Source organism: Aptenodytes forsteri, unplaced genomic scaffold (assembly GCF_000699145.1).
Source record: "Aptenodytes forsteri isolate BGI_AS27 unplaced genomic scaffold, ASM69914v1 Scaffold183, whole genome shotgun sequence".
NCBI classification, from domain to species: Eukaryota; Metazoa; Chordata; class Aves; order Sphenisciformes; family Spheniscidae; genus Aptenodytes; species Aptenodytes forsteri.
Window position 1 is genome coordinate 2,944,930 of NW_008795918.1, and position 13,348 is coordinate 2,958,277.

The 13,348-nt window shown below is 37.1% G+C and overlaps 1 protein-coding gene across 1 annotated transcript in view; it reads left to right on the forward strand.

Moving 5' to 3' along the window:
- BOLL (boule homolog, RNA binding protein) overlaps positions 1–13,348 on the forward strand; it is a 30,187-nt gene that overhangs the window by 5,520 nt on the left and 11,319 nt on the right. The window contains exons 3-8 of the mRNA XM_019473497.1: positions 490–581; positions 2,947–3,001; positions 5,930–6,005; positions 9,349–9,476; positions 11,508–11,579; positions 12,564–12,611. Coding sequence (XP_019329042.1) covers positions 490–581; positions 2,947–3,001; positions 5,930–6,005; positions 9,349–9,476; positions 11,508–11,579; positions 12,564–12,611 — 471 coding nt within the window. The remainder of the gene's footprint in view (positions 1–489; positions 582–2,946; positions 3,002–5,929; positions 6,006–9,348; positions 9,477–11,507; positions 11,580–12,563; positions 12,612–13,348) is intronic.

The following is a 13,348-nucleotide window of genomic DNA, read 5'->3' on the forward strand; positions in this document are numbered from 1 at the left end:
TGGTAAATTAGATGGATTTGACCCTTATGTTACTGTGGTTTAGTGGGTGATTTTTTCATATGTGACCTATGCATATCCTTTATGGAAGCCTACATACTCTGCTGTTTTGAAGTTTGAAAACATTGCAGTGATGTTTCATATTGTAAACAGTGCTCTAGTATGTAATTTACAGGAACTGAAATTCAGATCTAGTAAAACTGCTTCAATGGTCTTGCCTGTAAAGGGATAGTTGTTATGTAAATCCACTAAAAGAGGAATTTTAATATTTTAGTGGTTTTCTAGCATTATTGCTGAATTTGAAAATGCAGTAATTAAACAGGGATGCTGTCCTCTTGCTGTGAGCCTCATACATTCTCATTCTTTCTTCCTATCCAGGTTTATAATTAGTTTGTAGCAAACTTTATCCTGTAGAAGTCTTATGGTAAATATTTATTGAATAACTATGCAAACCAACTTTTCTTTTTTCCCCCCCTTGATTTACTGTACTAGACTAATGAAAATGATCTGAGGAAGTTTTTTGCTCAGTATGGCGGTGTGAAAGAAGTGAAGATAGTAAATGACAGAGCTGGAGTATCAAAGGGGTTGGTATAGTAGAATAAGCATGTTGTGGGAATTGAAAATATAATAGAAAGCTGACTGACTATAGTAAATTTGATTATGATTTTCATAGCTCAGAATATTATTAATTTTATGTCATTGATGTTCCCAGTTATTCTGTGTATGCAAAAATCTGCTCTTGCCCACTAATGTCTATGTATAAATGTCTTTGTAATTTGCATAACTAAAATTCTGTGGTCATGTTATTATGTAAGATGAAGCTGTGTGCAACTAGGAAAAACTCAATAGTCCTTTAGGTTTTTTATTATAGTAATAATTTAAGTAGATAATCCTATAAAGGTAACTTAGTTATTAAACATCTATATTTCTACTACTGAAAGCCAATGTGGAAAGGAGCCTAAGAATGGAGGAAGAGGTGAGATACACCTGATTGTGCCAGAGTGCATGGCAATAACTGAGTTTTTCTGTGAAGATTTTTTGGAACGAGAACACAGGGGAAAAATCTGACAATGAATCATGATTGCAGAAAAGGGGACTAAGACTGGAAGTCAACAATAGAGAAATGCCAAAGAGCAAAACTGGAGAAAGATTAAGACTGGGTAGTAAAGTTGTTGCTAGAACCCAAAGGACGGTGAAAGAAATAAGATGGGGAACTGAACTGCCACAGAAGGGTGGAAAGAGGGCTGAAGCAAAAAGGAATGTGCATGAGAATTTGTACCTGTAAAGTTCACTTAAAGTTCACTTTGGTCAGAAGTTCTCTTCTGCGTAGTAAGCCTGTGGTGTCTGAATCTCATAATTTTAATGCTGTCAGCGCTTAACATATATCAGCAAATTACACACTGAGCTGCAGGTCTTAGCATAGAGTATACACCTGCATGGCATGTTGGACTTGGTCCTGGTCCCAGATCTGTCACCAAGCCTCTTACTCTTTTACTGAATTCCAAGAAATATCTGAGACTTGCAATACATGTGTCCGTATAATACAATAACCCACAAATATCCAATTATTATGCAGCTGTGATTGCCAACATATGTCTCACAGTAAATATGTTGGAAAATAATTACTTTCAATGGTGTTGGGATTTCTATTTAAATCCAAGCACAGGCTTCACTGCTTCTCATTGACAAGTGATTTAAGAAACTTACAAGTTTGCGTGATTGATTATGTCTATTAGTTTATTGTCCAGATAGCACATAGAATGAAAAGTCTGTGTAGGTAAGGTCCCAAGCTAGGAAAATAGTTTGTGTTCTTTGAACTTGGAAATGTTTCCAAATTTGTTTAGAGAAGGCAATACAGGAAAAGCCCACAGATGTAGAAGTATAGTTGGTCAGAGACCTACTGGACCTCTGTACTCAAATAAGCATGGAAATGCTCACAAAGAATGATATGTTGTATTGCAAAATGTGATCTGCTGGCTGGAATGACAGAGGCCTTCTTGGTATCTTCTGAAATCTGACCATGAGAAATGAGCCATGAACCTAAGAAATTAGGCATACAAAACTACTAAAAGACTTCAAAAAAAGATTTGTTAATATTCAGAAAGTTGAAGTTAATTGGGGGGGGGGTGCAGGAATCCATTTTTTTGTATGTATGTGTTGTGGTACAGACTTTAATTATAAGATCAGATACTTTACTTCTGCACAGGCAGTGCCACATTCAGTGGCCTAGATTTCTCTGAGAATTAATTGAGGGAATTTGGTACAGCAGGAGTTCTGTGTAGAAAGCCCGTTTGATTTGTTGCCACAGTTAGAAGAGGTATGGTGAAAGAGACATACTGTCTCATGAAGTATGAGAACTTCATCCTTAATCACCACAGAGCTCTTGTTTAATGCTAGTCATGTCAAGAATGGCAAGAATAATTCACAGATAAACACTGTCTCTGCATTGCTGCTTTTTCTGAGAACTCAATATACTGGATAGTGCTTGTGGAAGTGTGGAGCATTCACAGTTGTTGCTGAACTAGGTGGGAGCTGTGCTATAAAGTATAGTATAAAAAAAAAAATAACATCCCAAGTGTCTTATCTTGGGCACCCGTAACAAGTGAGAGCTTCAGATCAATATCTCTGTTTAACAGAAATGAAGGAACTAAAGACATACACTGAGTAACAAGGACAATAGAGAGAGTTTTGCATAGCTTTCTATGTGGGCTACTCATTCACTGCATAGAAACAGTAATATATGATGACGTACTTAAATATATTAGTAAGTAGACTATAACAAGGATGTTAGTTTAAGATTACAGTTGTTACTGCAATCTTTATTTCTACGATTGATTTTTTTTCCCATTAGTTTGCCTTTTAATGTCACTTGTACTATATATGAAGTAAAAATGTGCAATGTATATGAATATGAACTTCAGTGACTTAGCTTCTGTAATTTTTATTTAGATATGGCTTTGTTACTTTCGAAACACAAGAAGATGCACAAAAGATTTTACAAGAGGTAAGTGATAGTCTCCATTATGATTATCTCTTAAATGAAATACTTCATTTCATATTAGACACTAAGTAGCCCTGGTTGTCTGGTCCTCTTCTGTTTGCCAACTTGCATTTGAAGATCTGTTAAGTTTGGTCTCTGTAGTTAAGAAGATGGCTTAGAGAGATCTAAGATAAGATTTATACTGAGATTTTCTGGAACTAGGGAAGGGAGTTGCCAGTTCATAGTAGAGCTCTTTACTTTCTTAGTCTATGTGTGGTCCATAGTACATATAGAGCTATAAAGACTCTATCCTTCAAAATTGCTTTCATTTGTTTTACTAGGAAATCCATTGCTGTCAAGATTTTGTGGGGAGTTGGGAAAGATAACTGCTGTCTTTTATTCTGACATGTTTGATTGTCAGAGCTGACGTAATTCTTTTCAGGAATAACTTGATTCACCTGAATTCTTAAACAATGAAGCTCATTTTATGTCCGTGTAGTTGTTGCTTCTCCTCTTAGCTACATTACTGTCTTGATGCTCCTTGTAGAACCTCCCTTGAGACATGGTTAGCTCTTCAGCTGTATGTTAGCTCCTCAGTTTGTTTTGTTTTTTAAATGTGTGCTCCATGTTCTCGTTGGAATGTATTGGAGAGATCTGTTGTTCAGGATCTATTCATACATGTGAAAGTATCCAGATGCAAGGGGGGGAACCAAACCAGAAAACAGTATCCACGGCTTGCAAATTGCATTCTCCCAAATATAAAACTAGTTAAAATGTTGAAATACGGAGCCTTTGTTGGAAATTCATGTATTAAAATTCAAAATAAGAGCTGGGACATTTTCAAAGACACTTTCAGAGTGTTTTCAAAAAATATGGTTTTGTGGAGCCAGAGAGTATACAGACAGGAACTTCTTTGAGTCAGCTACTTTTTTTCCCCTGGTTTTTATTGTTTTATTTCTGTGAACTAGAATACCAATGGTACTGAGTACCATTGTGAAAATGGCTTAGGATTTTTGCCTCTGTTGTAACTGAAAAGCTGCTCCATGTGAAGTCTTACTGGTGTCTCATTCAATGATACTAATGCTTTTTTGTCTACTGCAAGTGCTTTAACTTAGATGTCCTACAATTCTATCACCTTTTTCATCTTTGCATCATACTGCTATCTCATATTCATCTTAAGATCAATTAGCATCTAGGTCTTTCTCGGACATCTTAAGCTGAGAGTTTCTAGGCTTTAATAATTTATGTATGAAATGAATGATTTTTTTCATTTTGTACTCTTGAATTTCATCTCATTTATATGATATCCTGATGATCCTTTGCACTGATTTTTTTTTTTGTCCTACTTTTCTATCATGAGTAGTGTCGCCAGAAATTTCTATGTTGCAGTCTTCGAAAGTATTAAATTGCGTTAGTATCGAGAACAGACCTTGAGGAGTTTCACCAGGATCCTCTTTCCGGTCGTATGCTATTACTACTAATGTTACCTCTTCCATCTTTCTGAAGTAATTTTTTATTCACCACAGTTTTTCCTATTAGTCTTTGCTTTCTGTAGCATCATGTGTAATTTTTCAAGCAGTGCTGTATTAAATGCTTTGAAGAAGTCCATACAGATTAGATATTTCTCTTAACTGTGAAAGTTGTATATAAAAAAGTCTAAATTCTGATGGATCACATCAGTGAAATACATTGCACTGGAAAGAATCGTCTTCCTATTGTCTGTGTTGGAATGCTGTTTGACTGAAATGCACATCTGTTTCCTAGGAGTTGCTCTGTGTTTAATAGGCTAGGTAGGTATGTTTGCCGTAATTAATCCTTGTTTATGAAGTCCCAGATCCAACAAAATAGTTTAACCTCTTCCTGACTTTAAATCTGATAGGTGGGACTTTGCATTTTGTACAGGTGTTCAAGTATTTTGCGAAATTGGACTCAAATGAAGAAAATGTATTGATTATCTAACTGTTGTCCTTCTGTTGAATGTGATTTAGAACTGTATTTCTTTCTATGTTCCTCTTTAAGAAGTAATTATCTCCTTACTGGAGAAGTTAGAGCTCGGAAAACTGAAGACTTCGTGGTGTAACGTGGTAGTGTTTAGTGCTTATTCTCCCTTACGTAACTGTCCAGGGAAGCAGGCCTTCAGAACCCTTTCAGGTTTTGCAAACAGCATTAAATAGATGCTGACAACTAAAAAAAAACAGTTGATTTACCCTATTCTTTCCATTTTATTAACAAGTAGTGAGTTCAGTGTCAATTTAAAAACAAAGGTAAGGTTTTAATTTACCTGATGGACCTGATGCTCACTTTCTGTTGTAAGCAAAACAGTTGGAAGAGAATGTAGCTTTACTTGTCTGTACCTAGCACTTTTTTATTAAAAAAAAAAATCTTCTGCAATAGTTTAGCTTTACTAGGATATCTGTTTTAGTGTGCTTTTATGTTTTGTTAGCCTGGATGTAAGGAGTTTTAAGTCAGTCCTGAATGAATATGGGGACTTTCTACATTCAGCCCTTATAATCTGGCCATTTTCATAGGCTTACTTGTTCCTGTCATCTTTTGTAAAATAATGTTGTGATCATGAAAAAAAAAATTTATCTATACTTGAAATTGTCAGTTTGTGTATACATGTGCTTTTATAAAAGCAGTAAATACACGAGGAAGGTAAAACTAAAAAAATCTGCTGACAATTATAGGTATCAGTTGTTAGTCAAGAGGCTCCATGAGGAGTAAGTAATACTTGAAATTACCGATGATTAATTTTGTCTATGTGAAGTCTAAGGTTAGATTGAAAAGGAATTAGTATAGCTTTTGGGTTTTTTGAGATGCACTGTAAATAAAAAGCAGGGGAGAGGGTGAAACCTAAGTGCCTTGTCTACTTCCAACTTCTGTTTCTTGGATGCCTAGATATTTGTAGAAAATACACATAACGAATGTCTTTTTTTTTTTCTTTAATTCTAGGCTAAAAAACTTAATTATAAGGATAAGAAATTGAATATTGGTCCAGCAATAAGAAAACAACAAATACGGAGTCCTCGTATGTATTTTTATTTACATTTATATATTGTGTAAGCGTCACTATGGATGTGAATTTTTAACCAACATGTACCTGGTTGTGCACTGTATTAATGCTGTGCATGGAGTATGCTCAGAATGATTTGCAGTGGAAGTAAATGCATGCCAGTGGAAATGTCCAAATAAATAGATTGATGATCTTTGATTCTTTTATCTCTTTTAATATGTTGTTTACTTTCTTTCTTGGAAAAGATTATCTAGGAACAAACTGAATGGAAATTTCTCTGAGTTGCCAGGCAGAACCTCAAATCTAAACACTTTTGAGTGTCCTCACAGATTCTACAGGATAAAGCAGGCTGTGCTGGTTGGTTGGGTTGTTACCGATTTATTTATTTGTATTAGCAAAATCCATCAGGACTGTTGCATCTTGCTTTCTTTGGTAGAAACCATAAGGAATGGGTGGTTGCAGTCACCATTCATTTCTTAAGAGTTCTTTGCTGTAAGATAATGCAACGGATGCTGTATGTTTCTTCTCTGGCAAAGAACTATTTAGACTGAACACGTACATAAGAGGAGTATTGATAAGTCTTTTTGTCAGATGACTTTATCTTGAGCAAGTATGCTGTTACAATGTTCTTTTGGGGGAGACAGAAGACAGGTTTTCTTCTAGAGAAGATGCCCTCCCCTCTACCAGGGGCTGTTTTATTTCTATAAAACACTACTGAAAATGTAGGATATAAATCACCAACTTTTAAGACAAGATCTGTCAAGTTTTTGGCATAGCAGGACATGCTGTTTTGTTATTCCTCAGTAAGGGCCATGTGTCAGAGGTGTAAAATACATTCCTTTAAGTGCAGCAGGGAATGAAGGGTACTTTTGTAACTTTCCTTCAGTATTTGTCCTATGGTACCTTTTGGAAGAGGGGGGGGGGGGGAAATTTTTGTTCATTTTCTTTCTCTGTCTGAGGACAACACAGAGAATTTAGTTGTAACTGTTACATTGTTGATTAGAAGTAGTTCATATGTACGCTAACACTGTTGGTGCAGACATACTTTCTGCAGACAGGAAACTTCCCTCTCTCTTCCTCCCCTTGTGCATAGGTATGCCCAGGGAAAATGGGATACTTTGTTCCAACTGTATAGTTTCTTTGCTTTAGAAATTATTCAGCATGATCTTTGCTCAGTCATCATCAAGGGGTTATATGCTTTTTGCTATGCTTTATTTCCCTTTCCATCTTTGACTTGGACTTTCTCAGTTGCGCTGCGTGACTTGTGCTTCCTTCTTCTGACTTTTGTGCTGAATGTGTGTATTGATAGAAGAGGGGCATATCTCTTTAATTCAGAAACCTGGGGAACAGAGGGGAAAAAACCCTAAAAAATACTTTTTGGAGAAAGCTGCTGTGTCCTTTTGAGATCTCTGTGGCCCTGTTTCACTCTGCCACTTCTTCCTCAGGCCTAGGATAGATCTGTGATACAAGATCATATTGACATCTAGGGACATACCCTAGGATCTGATTTTAGTATCTGCTCTCATGCTCAGCCTACCAACCTTAGTCGCTAGGATACTTTCTCCTACTGCAGCTCATCTTGAGGTTCATGAAGCTATAAAATCTAGACTTGCAGTATCACTGTAGGGCTGTGGTTCTATTATATTTAGCAGAATTGAAGAGAGAGGCCATTTATCGCTGTCCTCTGCAGCCCACCTGTAATCTAGTACTTGTCTTCCCTACTATTAACTGAAACAATTTTTAGCTCTTCTGTCATCATAGGACCTTTTTTGTTAAGAACTTTGAACATACTGGGAGGACCACTCAGTCTGCTTTTCCCCAGCACCAAGTATTGTGAAAATGGGCTGAAAAGTAGCAACCAAACATGAACAATTAGAAGAATTGTTGTGGGCTGGAAGAATTTCAGATGGCTATATGTCCTCCAAGTTGTTTGGTGGTTTTTTGTGGTTTTTTTTTTTTCCTGTCACAGTGAGTTTGCTGGGTTTGATGGAGAATATTTCCTTTTCCTTTGTAAGAGACGTATTCCACAATAGCAGAAAGTTCTGTGCAATGTACTTGGTAGTTAGCGAAGTGGACAGGATTGCTGGCCGTGGGATCCTGTTGGTCTCCTCATTTGAGGATATCAGTAACTACTATTCTAGATTGCTTACTGGAGCTGAAGTAGCCTCTAATTTTTCTAAGGTCTGTTTAACGCTGTCCTAACAACCATCTTAGCTTGACCTGTCTATGGATAGTATTTCAGCTTTATTGTATCTGAGTGTCTTCAGACACTTCTAGGAGTTAGTCAAACTCTTACCATCAGTGAAGGCCCTTGAATCATTGTGGGACCCTTCTTGGTCCTCCACTTAGCATTCTAGAAATCTCTTCAGTGTTGTGTCTGTCTATAAAATGGCACTTCCTCATGGCACTTACTTCTGCAAGGGAGATGAAAAACTAAAACTTGCTCAGTGATCTTCTTTATATTGTGTTCTTCCTGAGTTTTTCCATGCTATGTTCCTACTTAATGTGATTTCAAGATTTCAATTTCAATTACAGAATTAATTTTCCTTTTTTTTTACAGAAGTCTCTTTATATCTGGAACTGAAACTTGTCTTCGTGTTTGACATGAAGTTCTAAAGAAACATGCAGTCCTGCCCCATGCCCCCCAAAATGCAGACAGAGATAGAGCCTAGGTGATCTCAAAAGCAGTGTTTGAAAAAGATAAACAAACTCTGCATAGGGGTAGATGTCCCCTCTATTTGAATAATGCTTGCTGTCAGTACCCGTTAGACGGCTGTGTAGATAGAACTCTGCTCTGGGATCAGACCATGTGCATTTATAGCCTCTGCTGTAGCGGCAGCATTGCTGAGAAGTGTCCCTGTTGCTGACATCTAGATACCAGTTTTCACTTTTGCCAGGCAATGTGCCATCGCAGAAAGACAGTCTTTGTGTGTTGAGAAACCAGTCTGCACCTTGTAATGAAATCATTCTGTTTTTAGTGCTTGGATCCTGTTTCAGCTAAATACGAAAATGTGGAGGTTACCAATGAAAATCTCCTACAATGTGAAGTTACCTTTGGATATTTGAAGATTAAAAAAATATATATTTGCTGGTAATTGGAGTATCTGTGTTTAGTAATTTATATGCATGTCATCTTCTGCACCCCTTCCCATCTACCTCTGGAGACATTCTGTGACCATCTGCTTTTATGATTTTGTGTTTGAGAGGAAATCGAGATGGCACTAGGCACGCTGCCTCATGTTCTTTCCTTTGAGTGTTTTGCTTCTCTGAAGATCAGAAATGATCTTTTTCTTTATATGACCTACACATCTAAAAAAAAAAATTTACTGGTAAGTAAACTTTAAAATATTAATTCCAGGTTCTACTGTAATACCGGAAGCTGGTACAATGTACTTAACTACTTCAAGTGGATACCCTTATATTTACCATAATGGAGTGGCTTATTTTCATACATCTGAAGTTGCTTCTGTTCCGCAGCCATGGCCAGTAAGTAGTTTATTTTTGTATATATGCTTTTCTGTGGACCAGGATGAGTGCAGTGTCTTCAGGTCCCTCCTGCTTCCAGTTTTGTCGGCTAAGCCTCATGTTTGATGTTTAAATGGCTTCCTTATATTAGTTTGTTTATTTTGTGTTTTGCTTTTTTAAAATATTGCTTAAGTGTATTATTCTTCTGCAGGGGACTTTGCTTTGATGTGACCTACTGGACAGGGTAGTTCAGAATCAGTGTGGGCCCTACCCCAGGAGAAGTTTTGTTTTACTAAGGAGTTGTTGGTGCTTATGACCCTTGATTGGCTCCATTTATTATTCCTCCATGAGTGAGGTGTTCTTGGCTGCAAAATATTATGCTGAGGATGAAGAGAGAACATAATACTAGATAAACAAATCAAAAGTGAAATTGGGTAATTTTATAGTCATTCACATACTCCTCTTCACAAATACTGCTTGTTTTAGGAGGAGGATAATTCAGTAGATCAGTTGGCTTTAGTAGGCTTGGGGAACTTGGACAGAATTTCTTGCGAAGTACAGGAAGGAGTTGTCAATCGCTTCAGTTTTTTTACAAGACGGAAGGATTGCAAGACTGATGGGGTCTGCATAAGGCACAGGACCTACACAGAGGATGCATCCTTACTAATTTCTGTAAAAGCAGCATTCACAGAGGCTGTACATACCATCTCTATAAATGAGTGGAAAATCCCTTCACATATTGGGGGGTAAAAACTCAATAGAAGAATTACTAGTAAATAAAAACAGACTTTCCCAAAACAGAGATGAGAACAGTAATAGATTCTTTTATGTTGTTTATTTTGGCACTGTAGAATCTTTTTCTCAGTATTTAACCTGTTTTAATCACTTCTGTTAACTTCTAAGATGTTTGCTGTTCTAACAGAGGCATGACATAGTGCCTCATAGTGCCTTTTCAACTTTAGAGGATAAGCGTAAACACCTGTTCACATATTTTAGAAAGCCTTTTTTAAATTCATGCTCTATAGTTCTAGAGAACTTGCTCAAATCCTACCTGTTGGAAAAACCAATACTTTTAGTGTTATAGTACTGAACTTTGGTTCTGGTGCCCTGGCTCAGATCCACTGTGTTTCAAACAAGTAGCACTCAATCTTTCCGATTAGAAATACTGCTGCCTCTTTTTGTTTCAGTTATTTACATATTCTTAATTTTCATCATTAGGAAAGTACCCATATAAAGAATTTAAGGAAAAAACCTAAAAATTTGATGTTACAGAAAACATTAATCAAAGATATTAATACTTTTTGGTGTGTATTGTGCATGTATAATAGTGCAGATGGGGTCTCTTTTTTTTCCATTTTGCATTCTGCATTTTCATATAGCGTTAGAATGAATTACAGTAGTTGTGGAGCAGTTCGTTCCTAAATATTTGCAGGAATGAGGCAATTGTCATGACATGGGAGTTGCACATACTAGCTTTAACTAATCAGAACTAGAGATTCATGGTCCTACGTTGTCCACTACCATGGCCATATTTTTCTGCCCCCCTTTTCTTTCACTGGTGTTTCTCTGACCCTAAACTGGGTCCCCCCAAAATCCAGGCAGATTTCTAACTGGTTTAGCTCCCTAAACTGTCTCACTGTGAAATGAGATGAATGCTGGGGCTGGTGTGAGGAAGGGAACGGAAAAGGGAAGATTAGGTTGGGGCTGTGGAGAGGATAGGAATACATCAGTCACAACTTAGATTTCCCTAAGTGTTTACAAAAACGTACCTGTGGTCAGGGTAGTAGATGGCCTTAGCATCTCTAGATAGTGATGGCCTAGTGCTTTCTGGAAAGAACTAAGTAAATATGCCAAAGATTTTTGTTTCATCTGTAATGTAGGCCCTTAGAAACAGTGGTTTTGAAAAATCTAAGTGTAAGTTAAAACTTGGTAAATCCATTTTCAAAAGGGAGGGGAGGTGATTCAGCATTATAGTACTTCAGAACTGTTCTTAATAGGAGTGACAACTTATGAAATTGCTGCATTAAGACTTGTAACTTTTTTCTTTTTAAGTCACGCTCTGTTTCCAGTTCACCTATGATGGTGGCTCAACCAGTTTATCAGTCTCCTACATACCATTATCAGGTATCTGTTTGAAAATGGGTTTCAGACAATCAGTATTCCTTCCAGCCATGCAGTTTTATTTGTAGCGCCATCTCAGGTCTGTTTATTCTTAGGAAATAAAAAGGCTGTTCAAAATAGTCATATAAAACAGATTTTAATCTCATTGAAGGCTGTCTTTTCACTAGAATACAATTTATTCTGCCTATATAACTACATGGAAATGTAATAAATTAAAATTTTCTTTGGTGTTGCTAGACAGCTGGCTTAGTACTGTCCTTAACTTTTATCATCTAAGCCAAACTCCTGCTCAAAGCAGGGCTGGTTAGATCAGGTTTCTCAGGAACTTGTCCAGTTGAATTTTAAGTATCTCCAGTGATGGAGATTCCACAACCTTTCTGGACAGCCTCTTCCAATATTTGACCCTTCTCATGGTAAAAGACTTTTTTCCTTATAACTAGTTAAAATTTTCAATGTTCCAGCCTCTGTCCGTTGACTCCTGTGTGCTGAACACCTCTGAGAATCTGACTCGGTCATATTCATGCCCCACCCCCCTTAGTAGTTGTAGCCAGCAATAATTATCCCCTCCCGCCTTTATCCTTCTCAAGGCTGAACAAACCAAATTCTCTCAGCATCCTGATATGTCTGTCCTCCAGTCCCCTAACCATAATAGTGGCCCACTACTGGATTTATGCAGTATGTTCGTGTTTTTAATGTGTGTTGGAAAGTTAACTGCATTTTGTATCTTCTGTTTTCCTAATTAGGCACGCTTCTTAGATGCTTCAGTATTTTAGAAGCTTATGAAATGCCCAAGTCAGAGGCTGAGTAGACGTAGACAAAACTATGTTCCTGAAATATTTGGGGGCTTATGAAAACCATATTTCTTCTTTTTGGTTAAGAATTTATTATAGATTTGAGATAGTTTTGATTCTAGTATGTTGGGAATTCTAGTATGTGTATGCATATGTTCTTAGTCACGTAAGTAATATCTTTTTTGTTTGAATTTAGGCACCAACACAGTGTCTTCCAAGTCAGTGGCAGTGGTCTGTTCCACAGGTAAATACAGTTCATAGTTGCAGCATTTTACCATTAGTTTGCATCTAGTTTAAAGGTACAGTGTGCTTATCTAACAGTGGAATTTTCCACTACTCACAACACTGTTGAAATAAATACTAATTGCTGTATTTTAGCAATGCATTTACAACACTTGCTGATACACTAGAAGGCATAAAATAGCATTTATTGAAGCATCAAATACAAATCTAATGTAAAGAGAGCATCTTCCCCTCTCCTCTCCCTCTGGCAAAAAGTTTGTATTAAATTATCTAATAAGTTCTCAGAAGCAGGTAAAAACTGCCATATTTTGCCTGATAGGAGAAATTAGTATTAACTAGCTCACTAACTGATACTAACTGTGATGTTTCATTGGAGTATTGCTAGCAGAGGCATGTAGACGCAGAAGCACGGTGCAATTAGACCCAGACAATTGAAATAGGAGGAAGAATTTGAAATTGCTAACTTGGTAATTTTGGGGGTGTCCTGGTTTTGGCTGGGATAGAGTTAATTTTCTTCCTAGTAGCTGGTACAGTGCTGTGTTTTGGATTTAGCATGAAAATAATAACACACTGATCATAGAATCATAGAATCATTGAGGTTGGAAAAGACCTCTAAGATCATCAAGTCCAGCCGTTGACCCAACATCACCACCCACTAAACCATGTCCCTAAGTGCCTCATCTTACATGTCTTTTAAATACCTCCAGGGATGGGGACTCCACCACCTCCCTGGGCAGC